This window comes from Ornithorhynchus anatinus, chromosome 2 (genome assembly GCF_004115215.2).
Source record: "Ornithorhynchus anatinus isolate Pmale09 chromosome 2, mOrnAna1.pri.v4, whole genome shotgun sequence".
NCBI lineage: Eukaryota > Metazoa > Chordata > Mammalia > Monotremata > Ornithorhynchidae > Ornithorhynchus > Ornithorhynchus anatinus.
The window spans coordinates 43,105,014-43,119,181 of record NC_041729.1 but is presented as its reverse complement, the minus strand read 5'-3'; the positions used below and the strand labels follow the sequence as shown (position 1 = coordinate 43,119,181).

At 40.7% G+C, this 14,168-nt stretch overlaps 1 protein-coding gene across 2 annotated transcripts in view; it reads left to right on the top strand.

Annotated features, from left to right (window-relative positions):
- The window catches only part of FAM20C (FAM20C golgi associated secretory pathway kinase), a 96,723-nt gene extending 82,606 nt beyond the window's left edge, over positions 1 to 14,117 (top strand). For both annotated transcript variants that reach the window (XM_007656042.3, XM_007656035.3), the window contains exons 6-10: positions 8,940 to 9,120; positions 9,893 to 10,002; positions 11,009 to 11,090; positions 11,680 to 11,739; positions 13,014 to 14,117. In XM_007656042.3, the coding sequence (XP_007654232.1) occupies positions 8,940 to 9,120; positions 9,893 to 10,002; positions 11,009 to 11,090; positions 11,680 to 11,739; positions 13,014 to 13,266 (686 nt within the window). In that variant the 3' untranslated portion in view covers positions 13,267 to 14,117. The remainder of the gene's footprint in view (positions 1 to 8,939; positions 9,121 to 9,892; positions 10,003 to 11,008; positions 11,091 to 11,679; positions 11,740 to 13,013) is intronic.
- Positions 14,118 to 14,168: the final 51 nt, after the last annotated feature.

Here is a 14,168-nt window from a genome sequence, read left to right as displayed (position 1 = left end):
TGTCATAGTCAAAAAAAATTTCAGGATTCCTGGAACCCTAAAGCTGAAAGGGAAGGAAAGAGGACATCTCATCCACCTCCCTGCCTCCAAATTGGTTTACGGTTAACCCACCCAATGTCAGTGGATTTTTTTAGGATCTCTGCTATTTCTAGTAGACGTGTATTTTCTCCAAAAATTAACTCTTTAGTGTTGCTTAGTGGGTCTAGAGTCAAATCCACTTACTCGCTCACTATACCCTAAAGATTCAGGTTTTTGCAACCAGGATAAAATGGTACTGAGGTTTTAGAAATCCCACTCAAATGGATCTGAATCTGGATTCTGCTCTGCCTCCTCCTCCTCTTGTCGATGTGTACTCACCTATGTCTCTTATCACTAAGAAGATGGGGGATTAAATCCAGTAACTGCTAAGATGTCAAACTGAAATATCAATAAATCCTATTCATCCAATAATGGTGTTGAACCTTTGCTGAGTTGATGGAAGTTTCCCAAGGGTTACTCTATATAAGTCACATCTTGGGGCCAGGGCGGGCGGGGAGGCCAGTCTCTTTTCCAAGGTACCAGAAATCTCACAACTCTTGCTGTGCTCATCTGCATGTCCCAGTTGCTGAGGACAGGTAGTCTTCCACTTTGCAACTGGACAGATAATAACATCACCAAAAACAGAAGCAGAGGAAAGCAAGGTGGTAAACACAAAGTCTGCTTTCTGCAGTATAATAGTTTCCGGAGAAAAGATGCTCTGGACAAATGGGATTTGAATGTGTTTCAATAGACCTGTTATCCTGAACCTTTCTCTTATTTTCTGATATCTGATGTTTGATTGATATTTGATATTGAATTCTGATATCTGATAGAGTAATTAGAAAACTATCCATTTTCTTCTTGAATTTTGACAGGGCTTCAGTGATCCTAGTTTAGAAAAATAAAACAAAAATCAAAGGAATCATAAACCAGTAAGCATGGAAATTAAGCAAACAAAAGTATTTATAGATCACCTGTGGGCAGAGCAGAGTACTGATCTAAGGGAGAGTGCAGCAGAACTAAAGGAAATGATCCCTGCCTCCCTGAAAATGATAGGCACAAGATAATATACAGACAAGAGGAAGAACATGGAAATAAGATGGATAGTTTGATAATGAAGTGCTTATTTAGTAGAGTTCACTCAGTCCTGACAACACGTGTTTTCAATACACATTTTGGAAAGAACATCCTCCAGTAATGCAAGTCTGTCTTGGTTCAGTTTGCCAAATCTAAGAGGCATTTTCTATATATTTTCCAGATCAATTTAATTTGCACTTTTCTTCAATTATGGTCAGCAATTTGTCAGACTCAATCCCCCTAAATCCATAATTGAATTATCCATTTTCTCATCACAGAAAGTGTGGTGAGCTTTCTATGTTTTATTTATTTCAAAATACATTAAGGAGAGACAGAATAAAAAATAGACCCTAAAGTAACTATCAGAAGGCCATTACCCTGTTCAACATTTGATGTCAAAAACAGTTAAACCCCATAAGCTCTAACTCTGTTGGCCAAATGAGTAACCGTTCAATGCTCAGAGGCAAAATATCATCTATTCCTTGCCATTTAAATATCAATAACAGGCAGGGAGCTTGTGTGTAAATATGGAAAGCTTATGCCTACCAATTACCTTCACAGGTGCATTCATTCTTATTCAGGAATAGCAGAAAAACCTAAAACTCAGATTGAAATGGTGTCAGTTAATAAACTCCAGTGGAAGAAAAGCATATGTCTTAAAATTGTGTAGTCTTTTAGGTGAAACAAAGGAAATGGGAGTCTATCAGTGATCATTTAAATTAATTTTTATCTTTGTCACAGAGGGAACTTGCAATGGCACCATTACAAATTTCAGAGTAATTTGCCAGCAAAAAGAGATATATTAAAGCTGTCAGCCATAGTTTGAGGAGAAATTGAGGTAGCACTTTAAAGAAATCAATGTTACAGCGAATAAGCACTGGTGCTATTCACCGCATTTACCAATCCCAAAGGATTATGGATTTTTCTCTACAAACAAAAGGCAACCTGGCTGTATAATTATTCTGGGCATGTAGATTGAAACCATTTCACATCCCATTCAGGTGGTGTTCAGCTTGACCCCCCCATGCCCCGGACTTTGTTTGGGAAAAGACTGTCAAGTAGTGCAGATGGCTTATCGCAAGTTTCTAAGAATTACCAATACTACTAATCACTGTATGTTGTTGTTGAAATGCTTTCTTTTTTCACCAGAGCTGAAGCTATGTCAGCTCAATTGCAATTTATTTTGTCAGGCTGGCTTTGTAATTCTTAGCATCTATCACCTGAGTATGTTTGCAAGGATAACTGTAGAGCTATCCCTCGTGTTACAGAAATGTGTATATCTTCCCACCAAGTATCTAAATGGCCCATTTTCATTGACTCTAGAAATGAAGCTTCCTTAAATCCTTTCTTGTAAACAAGCGTGGCTAACGTGGAACATTTTAGCCTATCATTTCTGACATCCTGGAAGGCCATGTCTAATCCAAATTAGCTCCATTCAGAAAATTCACAGTTCCAGAGTCAGTCTGTCAACAAAATTTTGAGGTGTAGCTTTCTGATGAAAGCTTTTGGAAAAATGTTGGATTTTCATCCACAAGCCGAATGATAAGAGCAGAGCATAAACCCAGGTCACTTTTCCAATGAATAAACTACAGGTAATTCATGACTATAGAGGAAAAAAAAAACCTCTTAGCCAGGCTCTAATCCAGAATTACACTGGCCCATATCCAGAACCATTCCTAAAGAATTAAAGAGCATTTCATCCGATTTCTATTTTCCTTATCCTCAGGCGTGTTGGGCATTTGCGTATAAGACAAGTCAAAAGGGGGTAAAGGGACAAGGAAAACTGACAGGCAGGGGGAACAAGGAACCAAGTCAGCCTGCTAATCCATTTCCAACACAGAAACACAGTGGATCCTTACATCACCGTTAGGTAAGCCACATGTATACAGGCAACTGAGGGTTTTGTAAAATATTTCCTTCAGGAACTTATTTTATGTGAAAGAAACCCAATAGCAAAAACATTTCTTTTTGTTGGAAAAGTCAAATTTATGATTAAATGGTTCCCAAACAAAATCAGGAGTGGGATCTAATGGAAGAGTGGAGGCCAGAATTGTTTTGATGTTCTTGGGATCTCAGGACATTTTACTAGTGTTTCCACCCCTTGCTTCTGGGTCAGAAATGCCACCAGATGGAAATATCATTCCAAGAATTTCTGCAGAGAGCACGTTGCCGATGTTTGCCAAATGTTTCCCTGGAAAATATTCCTTCTCATTATGACTCTCTTGGCAAATCTCTTTTCACCTTCCATTCCCTTGCCAGAGTAGATGAGGTTAATTGGCTATCTGGAAATTTGCAGGATGGTAACTAATCCAGTGGACCTTGGCTATTTTCCCTTTTATAGTTACCTACTGGTGATTAATGTCCCACGCATTCCCCCAATCATTTCTTAGACAAGATTGTCCCCACCTATTTTTGGTGTTGGAGACCATTACACCACTCCCTCGCCTATTAGAAAAGGGGGAATATCATTTAGCTGAACCAATTAAAATAATGGATTACAGCAGAGAAGCAGGGAATGGAATAGAATGCAATCAGGGTGATTTATTAGACAGGGCCATGCTAGTGGTATTGCACCCCTGCCAGAGTAAAGAGAATATATGGCAAAGCTGGGAATAATTGCTAGGAAACTTGGGAGCTCTGTACTCTGTTAATGGGTTTAGTTCTCCTTTGCTAATATTTTGAGCACAAATTAGCTTTTGGGTTTTCTTTAGTTCTACAAGATTTAAACCTGGCAAATGTTTTGAAGCTTTACTAGATTGTGTTACGTTAGGTATGACTTCCACCCCACCTAACCCACGGTAATCATCAACATCAAAGTTGTCATCTTCTACTATGAAAGGCAACCATATATGGGATGAGCCAGAAGGGAACCTCCAGAGGCCAGATGGCCCATGCCTGGGAGTTAGAGGACCTGAGTTCTAATCCCAACTCTGACTCTTGCCTACTGTGTTACTGAGGACAAATCACTCAGCTTTTCTGTTTACCAGTTTCCTTATCTGTAATATGAGGACACAATACCTCTTCTCCCTCCTGTTTACTCTGTGAGCCCATGAGGGATAAGGATTATGTCTGCTCTGATTATCTTCTATAAGTAAGAACTATAGCAAGCACTTTACAAATACCATCATTACCATTATCTCCCACCTTCAGGTCAAATTCACCCAACCAATCTAGAAAGTGAAATCTTGTTCCTTTGCTCTAAAATCACAGTCAATCTATTGTATTTTTTGAGTGCTTACTAAGAGGAGAATACTGTACAAAGTGCTTGGGAAAAAATAAAAGAATATTATAGGCATGTTCTTTACCCATAAGGAGGTTGCCTCTAGAGGGGAAAAGGAAGGAGTCATCACAACCTCCCTTGCTTAAGCATTGGGTGACTTAACTCTTAGAAATAGAAAGTTCTAAATGCTGCCCAACTTTATCCCTTCTATTGGAGTTTAAGCACAATCCTTCTTGCTTTATCTTCAATGGGAACAGAGAACAGGGGTTTCCCATCCCTCACATGGGGCCTCTTCAGGGCTCTGAACAAGGCTTCACCTGCAAAAGGGCTTCAGAAATAAAAAAAGAAACAATTGGATAATGGTGCAGCTTTAGAAGCAAGGTAACCTAGTGGATAGAGCACGGGCCTGGAAGGCAGAAGGACCTGGGTTTTGATCCTGGCTCCCTCATTTGTCAGTTGTATGACCTTGCGCAACTCACTTAACTTTTCTGTGCTTCAGTTACCTCATCTGTAAAATGGACATTAAGAGTATAACGCCCGTATGCAACAGGGACTGTTTCCAAAATGATTTGCTCATATCCACCCTGCACTTAGTGCAGTGTCTGGTACATGGTAAGCACTTAAGGAATACCAGAATTATTATTACTGTTGTTATTATTATTAGAACCTCATAAGAACAGATAGCATTTGAGTGATTAGAAAAATGAAATCAATCAGTCAATAGTAATTATTGAGCACTTATTGAGTGCCAAGCATTATACTAAGCACTTGATACCCTCTTCCTCCAGGTCAGCCATGGACATATATCCTTCTTCCACTCTCTATTCCACTTTCCAAATACCATACTTATTATTCTTCTCCATCCAAAAAAGGTATTGAAAAATGAGGAGGAGGGATGAAATATCCTTGGGTCCCGCTCATCGGAAGTTTCTCTAATCTGAGCAGAGGAAAGCATCTTTACCTGAATTGCCATTTTTAAATGCTATTTGCTAAGCACTTACTCTGTGCTAGTCACTGTACTTAACGGTGGGGTAGATACAAGCTAACCTGGTTGGACAGAGCCCATTTCTCACCTGCAGCTCACAGTCTTAATCCCCATTTTACAGATGAGGTAACTGAGGCACAGTGAAGTGACTTGTCCAAGGTCACCCAGAAGATGTGGCGGAGCAGCGATTAGCACCCAGATCCTTCTATTTCTCAGGCCTGTGCTCCATCCACTAGCCCATGCTGCTGCTTGCCCCACAGTTGATGGATGGCAAAATCCTTGAGGACATGGATCAGATTTATTTTTTTTAAATGAAACGCAGTCAGTCATTAAGTACTGCACTACATGCCCGTGGGGGGCCTCCTTAGACAATCTTGAACACTTACTGTGGCTTTTGGGGTCTTCATTTGAGAGTAAGTCTCCATTTAGCTACAGCAACTCATTTTCCAGAGTTTGCCCTGAACTACTATGAGATCATGCCATGTGGCCACTGTTGGCCTTAGCAGATACTGTACACCCAGGTGTCCATATTGTCATGTATAATAATAATAGTAACTGTAGTATTTGTTAAGTACTTTTAAGTATTTAAGTTAAGTTAAATTGAAAGTTAAGTTGTTAAGTATTTGGTTAGAGAAGTAGCGTGGCTCAGTGGAAAGAACCTGGGCTTGGGAGTCAGAGTCATGGGTTCGAATCCCGGCTCTGCCACTTGTCAGCTGTGTGACTTTGGGCATGTCACTTAACTTCTCTGTGCCTCAGTTACCTCATCTGTAAAATGGGGATTAAGACAGTGAGCCCCAAGTGGGACAACCTAATTACCCTGTATTTACCCCAGTGCTTAGAACAGTGCTCTGCACATAGTAAGCACTTAACAAATACCAACATTAAGTACTTACTATGTGTCAGGCACTGTACTATGCCCTGGGATGGATACAAGCAGAATGAGTTGGGTGCAGTCCCTGTCCCGCATGGGACTCACAGTCTCAACCCCCCTTATATAGATGAGGGAACTGAGACACAAAAATGTAAAGTGACTTGCCCAAGGCCACACAGCAGACAAGTGGCAGAGCCGGCATTAGAACCCATGACCTTCTGACTCCCAGGCCCGTGCTCGAGCTGCCACGCTATGCTGTCAGGAATGTAGCACAACATAATCATGTTATATGCCCCATTTTGGGAAGTGTATATCAGTCTCCCCAAACCTACATTGTTTCTCTATGGGAATTCCCTGATTACCTCTCCAACCTCCCCACTTGCTCTAGACAAGTCTTCCCAGATTCCACTACCTATGAGTATCATCTCTGAGCCATAGGGCCTGGCGGCTGGTGTTGAGGAGGAGTAGACATTGGCACTGAAAATTAAAATACCAGACAAAAATGCATCCAGTGTCGACTCAGACCAGGGTGGGATAGGCAAAAGCGGACAGTGGATAATTTGCAGATGGAGGGAAGCCTGATTTTGTTTCTGGTTTAGCTATACTCAGTAGTTACCTCTATGTGATTAATCCCAATTGCTTTTTTTTTGTCAAATGAATAGGTGATGAGATACGCTCTTCCAGGAGTTTAATTCGCATGCAAATACTCAAAACCTATTTGCATTGATTTGGTTATCTGCACTGATTGGGTTTTGTTGGGGTTTTTTAAAAATTAGGCCCCCAAAGTCAACTAATTTAGGTACAACAAGAAGTACTGGAGCAGACAGATTTTATAGTCTGTGATTGTTGAAGATCAGATAACTGCTGTTGGGTATAAATACATTTGTTTAAAGTGTGGAAGATATGCTGTTGCAATTTGTCGAGACATAAATTAACTGAATCCATAAATGGGTGGTATTGACTCATTTTCCTTTGATCGTTCTGATAGTAAAATATCAGACACTGGCAATCTGTTTTCATTCAATAATGTTTATGCTTTTAGACTATTTGTTTACAGTCTAATAAAATGTTTTATCCACATTCTTGGGCAGCATTAAACTAAACTGAATTTACCTACAGAATTGCTGCTCTTTTTTCTGTTAAACTCATATTGCCGGTTGAATAAATCATCTGGGTGGACATTCATACATTACCAAATTTTGTTTTGAATTATGAAACCAAAAAACAAATCAAACTCATTCTTTTTTTTTTATCAGAGCTTGAATCAGAAAAGGCAAGTGAATCCAAGCATATGCTGGTAATTCCAATGTGTTCTCGTTTTTGAACTACTTTCATATGTTGTTGCAAAACAGAGAACAAACACCTATTCAAATGTAATGATCTGGACTCAGTTAATATTGGACTGACCCAGTTAGTGGCCTATATTGGCCCCTCAGTATAAGTTAGTCATTCTGTCTATCGTATTTATTGAGCACTTACTGTATGCAGAGCAGTATCCTATGCCCTTGGGAGAGTATAATATAATGTTATATAATATAATATAACATTCCCTGCCCACAGTGAGCTCACAGTCTAGATGGGGAGACTGACACTGATATAAGTAAATACAATTACAGATGTGTACATAGATGCTGTGGGGCTGGGTGGGGAGATAGATAAAGGGAGCAAGTCAGCACAGTGTAGAAGGGAGTGGGAGAAGAGTAAAGGAGGGCTTAGCCAGGGAGGGCCTCTTGGAGGTGATGTGCCTTTAGTAACGTTTCAAAGGTGGAGAGAGTAATTGTCGAATATGAAGAAAATGGACATGCCAGGCCAGGGAAAAGATGTGATTGAGAGGTCAGCAGCGAAATAAACGAGATTGAGGTACGGTGAAAAGGTTGGTATTAAAGGAGCAAAGTATGAGGTCTGGGTTGAAGCAGGAGGATATCAAGGTGAGGTAGGGAGTGGCAAGGTGATTGAGTGCTTTGAGTTTGATTACTTAAGTACAATTGCCCTCTTAAGCCACCAGTGGACCACTTAGTGCTCTGGGATAGCTCATTTTCTTTCAATCGTCAATCAATCAGTGGTATTTATTGAGTGCTTACTATGTGTGGACCAGGGTTCTAAGTGCTTGGGAGAGTATAATACAAAGAAATGAGCAGGCACATTTCCTGCTCATGACTTTTTTTTTTTAATGTGGTATTGGTAAGTGCTTACTCCACACCAGCCACTGGGCTAAGGGTTGGAGGAGATACAAGGTAATCAGGTTGGACACGGTTCCTGTCCCAAATAGAGCTCACAGTCTTAATCCCCATTTTACGGATGAGATGATTGAAGCACAGAGAAGTTAAATGACTCACCCAAGGTCACACAGCAGAAAAGGGACAGAGCCGGAATTAGAACCTTGGGCTTCTGATTCCCAGGCCTGTGCTCTTTCCACAAGGCCACCTGGCTTCGAACTTGTCCTGGATCAGGACGACTGCAGTCAAAAAGGCCTTCTCATCTAAGGAGTCTATTGCTAATCACTGAGCACTGAATACGGTTCCCAAGTAGTGATTTCTTAGGAAGTCATGGGTTCAGCAAATTTATTCTGAGAGTCCCATGAAGGGATTTGTCCATCCCAGAAGGCTAAAGCCCCAGTGACAACTAGCGAACTAGATAAGGACAGCAAGGGAGGGAAAATACTCCCCTTCCTTCCCTTGGTTTACCCACTAAATTTAACTATCCTGCATGGTGTTTGAATGAGTGACAAGGAAATTTTGAAAATCGGCTCATTATCTCTTTCCCAACAGCAAACAACATCTGTTTCTATGGAGAATGTTCCTATTACTGCTCCACGGAGCACGCTCTGTGTGGGAAGCCAGACCAGATTGAAGGTTCCCTAGCTGCTTTTCTGCCCGACCTGTCGCTTGCAAAAAGGAAAACCTGGCGAAATCCCTGGAGGCGCTCTTATCACAAACGCAAGAAAGCAGAGTGAGTCTTGCGACCTTGGTTCTAGACCCCCGTGCCCAGTTTGCCCACCATTATAACAGCTGCCATAGTAAATGGTCATCTTTAAATCTCTTTCTAGTTTTGTCTTTTGTCCTGTGTTATAATCATGGGAAATTACTATTTCCATTATCACCTTACCTCCACCATCTCAGAACTGGATATTCAGCTTTCCTTTGACCTCCCGATTGCATCTAGCATATTTTTTAGCTATTTCCACTACATTTAAAGACATCTATTGTCCTCCCTCATCTAGCATTTATTACGGTACTTGCAGATGCTTAATGACTGTACTGCTTTGGATTCCGGTAACCCATGTGTTCCCTGAAACTTGTAGAATTAGCAGTGCTTTTGGCATTTTGCTTTACCAAATCATAGAATTGTGATTTAAATTATAATTATATTATAAATTATAATTAAATCAAATTATAAGTCCTCAGACTTAGGCAGCAAATATAGAGGTCATTGTGTTCCTGCCTCCTTTTACAACTCCCAGAAACCCTTGAGAGTTGGATTTCTGTCCAACTGTAAAAGATCTACAGGAAAACCAATTCCATAACATTCTTTAACAAAACCATTTTAATGTCTCATGGCTGTTATCTTCAGGTCCTTAGTCCCTTTGGCTGCAATTCATACCCACTTCCTCTCACACTAGGTTCACCTTAGAAAAATCCATTGAAATCTGTAGATAGCTAAGATGGTTAATTGATTTATGTGTCATCTCTTTTCTTTCTTTTACCCTGGTTGTTAATATCAGGTGGGAAGTAGACCCAGATTACTGTGAAGAGGTGAAACAGACACCACCGTATGACAGCAGCAACAGGATTTTGGATATAATGGATATGACTATTTTCGATTTCCTAATGGGTAAGTTTTAGAGCCTGTTCAATTACTTATAAGAACTAGAATTATATGTAGGACCATAGGTAGTACAGCAATTTCTGATACCCAGCAGGAGCCTATTTCCCATAAATAGTAAACACTTCAGATCTTTTGGGGTAGCAGAAAAGATTGAAACCATCAAATATTTACACAGACACATTGTTAAAAAGCTCACAGTCTAATGCTTCTGCTTGTTATTTCTGTAAAATGTGGCCCAAGGGGGGTCTAGGGCAAGTTTCCTCAATGCTTGGATGGGGCAAACTCAAGCCTGATCAAGCCATGTATGACCACACATCTCCCTTCCCCCCACCAGATGGCTGTGGAAGCCTTGGGAGGGAACATTGCTCACAGAATTCTGTTGGTAAGGTTCTGGCTCAGAGTTCCATTTTGCCATTCACCCCAATCTTAGTTTTTAACTAAATGGGAGCAGGCAAACTCACAGAGAAGCAGCATGGCATAGTGGATAGAGCACAGACCTGGGGGTCAGAAGGTCATGGGTTCTAATCTTGGCTCTGCCACTTGTCTGCTGTGTGACCCTGAGCAAGTCACTTCACTTCTCTGTGCCTCAGTTACCCATCTGTAAAATGGGGATTGAAATTGAGAGCCCCATATGGGACAAGGACTGTCCCAATTGATTTGCTTGTAATCAGCTCCCCCCTGGCCAGTGCTTAGTACAGTGCCTGGCACATATTAAGCACTTAACATACACCTGCATTATCATAATAATAATAATACTCTAAAGCATGGACACGCATGTGGCTGATATGTTTAAGATGGCATTGTGGTTCTCTTTTGGTCATACCCGGAAGTTCCCCAAGGCACGCTAGGTTGGTTGAACCCTCATCCATTGGTACGAGCTGAGGACTGATTCATTTGTCAAGGGCTGGAGTTAAAATATCCTAATTTTCACTTCAAAATATCTGCACCTTCTGCCCCCCTGTTTTTATTTTTAAAAACCAAAATAAAGGAATGCTTTCGGTTTATTTTACAGGAAATATGGATCGACATCATTATGAAACCTTTGAAAAGTTTGGAAATGAAACTTTTATCATTCACTTAGATAATGGAAGAGGGTAAGCATGCTGTGATCTTCTGTCCCTGCCTAAAGGAGTTACATGTATTATAACGGTGGCATTTGTTAAGCGCTTACTATGTGCCAGGCACTGCTCTAAACTCTGGGATTTATACAAGCAACACAACAAAGTTAGTAGACATGTACCCTGCCCAGAAGGAGCTTACAGTCTGGTGTACAGTGCTCGGCACACAGAAAGCTTTCAATAAATACCATTGATTGATGAGGCAGAGTCAGGGCGGCATGTGTTGAGGGGCAGTTTAGCCCACTCTCTTGGAGTAAAGTACAGGGGACCCAACCCCCTAAGATTGGGAAGACCTCCCACCCTGGGCAGAGGAGACAAAGGAGGGGGAGGAAATGGAAGATGCAGAAGCTGGGATGGTTGATTATGAAACTTGACAGTTCAATCCCAGAATTTCCTAACATCTCGACTTTCCTTCAGTTATGCCAAGATGCTGCTATTTGCCCCGATTTGAAAGCCTACTTAGCTCAGACAATGGCCTATTTTTTTGTCTCTTGACTTTTAAGGAACACGTGGTGCTTTTGACAATGAGTTCTCTATGTGATTGTATTTTTCTTTTCTTCACTAGGTTTGGAAAATATTCACATGATGAGCTTTCCATTTTGGTGCCTTTAAATCAATGCTGCAGGTACATCCTCTGTCCATTTTTATCACTTACATGTGGAAGCCTAATCCATTAGAAATCAAAAGGAATGGCTTAAAAACAACAGCACTCTGCTAGGGAAAAAGAGGAAATGAGATCACACCCTTCGTTTTCATAACAAGGATGGGAAAGGGAAGAAAAAGAAAGAAAGGCAGAGCCAGAGAGTAGGAATGTGAATAAAGAGGAAGGGGAGGCCCCTTGGGGTACGTATGACCCTTGGGATTGATAGTTTCAACGCAAAGCAAGATTTCTTGAGGGAAGAAAAGTGGGCAGTGTATCGGTCCAGGTTTTCTTTTGTTTATTGATGAGAGTCGATTCCTTGCTATATGAAGGGCAGTGGAGATTGTTGTGCCCTCTGGTTTGGAGGCCAAAAACCAAAAGGTCTAGTCCTGTGATCTGGGCCCTTTGGGGATTTCTAGAGAAAGATGCAGCATTCAGTGGGGAAGGTGAAGCATGTGTGCCCATACAGAGTCATTAATTCTCATTCCCCTACTTCTCCGGACATCCCAGTAAGCAGGACCTGGTTGAAGGACTCTCATTTAGCCTGAAAATTTGTATAAACAGAAATTTAAGATCTCTTGTGGCATATAAATGCATCAAAAATAGCATATCTTTGGAAAAGCAGCATAGCCTAGTGGGAAGAGTGTGGGCCTTTAAGTCAGAGGATCTGAGTTCTACACCCAGCCCTGCTACTTATGTACTCTGTGATCTTGGGCAAGTCACTTAAGTTCTCTGTTCCTCGGTTTCCTCATCTGTAAAGTGGGGATTTAATCCTACTCCCTCCTTCTTAGACTGTGAGCCCCATATGGGACAGGGACTGTGTCCAATCTTGAATCTACCTCAGGGCTTCGTACAATGCCTGGCACAAAGTAAGCAGTTAATAAGTAGCATGGTTTTTTTTTAAAGACCATAGGACTGAGAGTCAGGAGACCTGGTTTCTAACCCTGGCTTGCTAGATGTGTGACTTCCAGCAAGTCACTACCCTCTCTGTTCCTCAGTTGCCTCATCTGTAAAATGGGGATGAAATACCTGTCCTCCCTTCCCCTTGGACTCTGAGACCCGTGATGGGCAAAGACCATGTCTGATATGATTGCATGGTATCTATCCCACTGCTTAGTAGAGTGTTTGGAACCTAGAAAATGCTTAACAAATACCACAGTTGTTAGTGTATAAAAGGGGCAGACCTCCCCCTGCCATTCTAGAATGAAGAGAATGTCTAGATGCATAGGACCAACTCATTCTCCATCTCCTTTTCACAGGATACGGAAATCAACCTATCTGCGATTACAATTGCTAGCCAAGGAAGAGTATAAACTGAGTCACTTAATGGAAGAATCTTTAATGAAAGACAAAGTTGCTCCCATCCTCTATCAGTTACACTTAGAAGCAATGGACAGACGTTTGCGGATTGTTCTCCAAGCGGTTAGGGACTGCATAGAAAAAGATGGCTTTAACAGCGTGGTTGAAAATGACTTTGACACTGACAACACTTTTACAACCAAAAGGTCGTGACATTAGATTGCTTTGTTTTTACTAGCTAAGTTCGAAGAAGAAAAAAGTCTTGCAAGAGACTATGTATGCCACTTTGTGAATTCAATGAATTCAGAAATGAGGATATAATTGTTCCCAAAGTAGGTAAAGTGTAGACTCAGAGAAGGATTGAATAATTAAGAAAATAAGTCTAAGGTGATGCTTTTAATTAGTTCCTGTAACAGAATATGAAAGGTTTGGCATTGACAGATGACATGAATTGGTGGCAATTAATTGCATTCTGTCCTTTTTGTACAGAAAGGAGGCCTTTATTTAATATTTTGTATTTATATATGGTGTGTATATATATATAGACATATATATATAAACCAGAGACCTACCTACCAAATTCATTAAGGGAGGGGCAGCAGAATTTTGATGTCTCACCATTTATTCTAGGTGACAGTTCACTTGGTCTTTCATGTTAACCCTTGAAGTGCTTTCATTTGCCAGGCCCAATTTAAACAAATGGCTTTCTTACTGAATGTCAGCATTTGAAGGGTTAAGATGCAAACTTAGAAATGCAGTGGTTCATCCAAATGGAATTTCAGTAATTGTTCATTGACAGAGAATACTTGAATGTTGGTTTTACAAAGTGATGTAAAATGACGAGTTGTACTATTTATCTATCATGAAGTAACAGTTCTTATCTTTCTAGACAGGCGTAGTAGAGCTGCTACTTTTCTGAATTTGCTTTTGATAGTTTTGTGTAAATATATACATATCTGGGTAAAGCTGCACTCGGCAGTGATAGGCTTAATTTTGCAGCATTTTTGTGGAATTGTTTGCAATGTGGTAAAAGTGCAATAAAGATATAGCAAATGTGTACCCCAGCTGCATTAGTGGGCTCAATTTTGATCAAACACCACGTAGCCAAAAGAAAA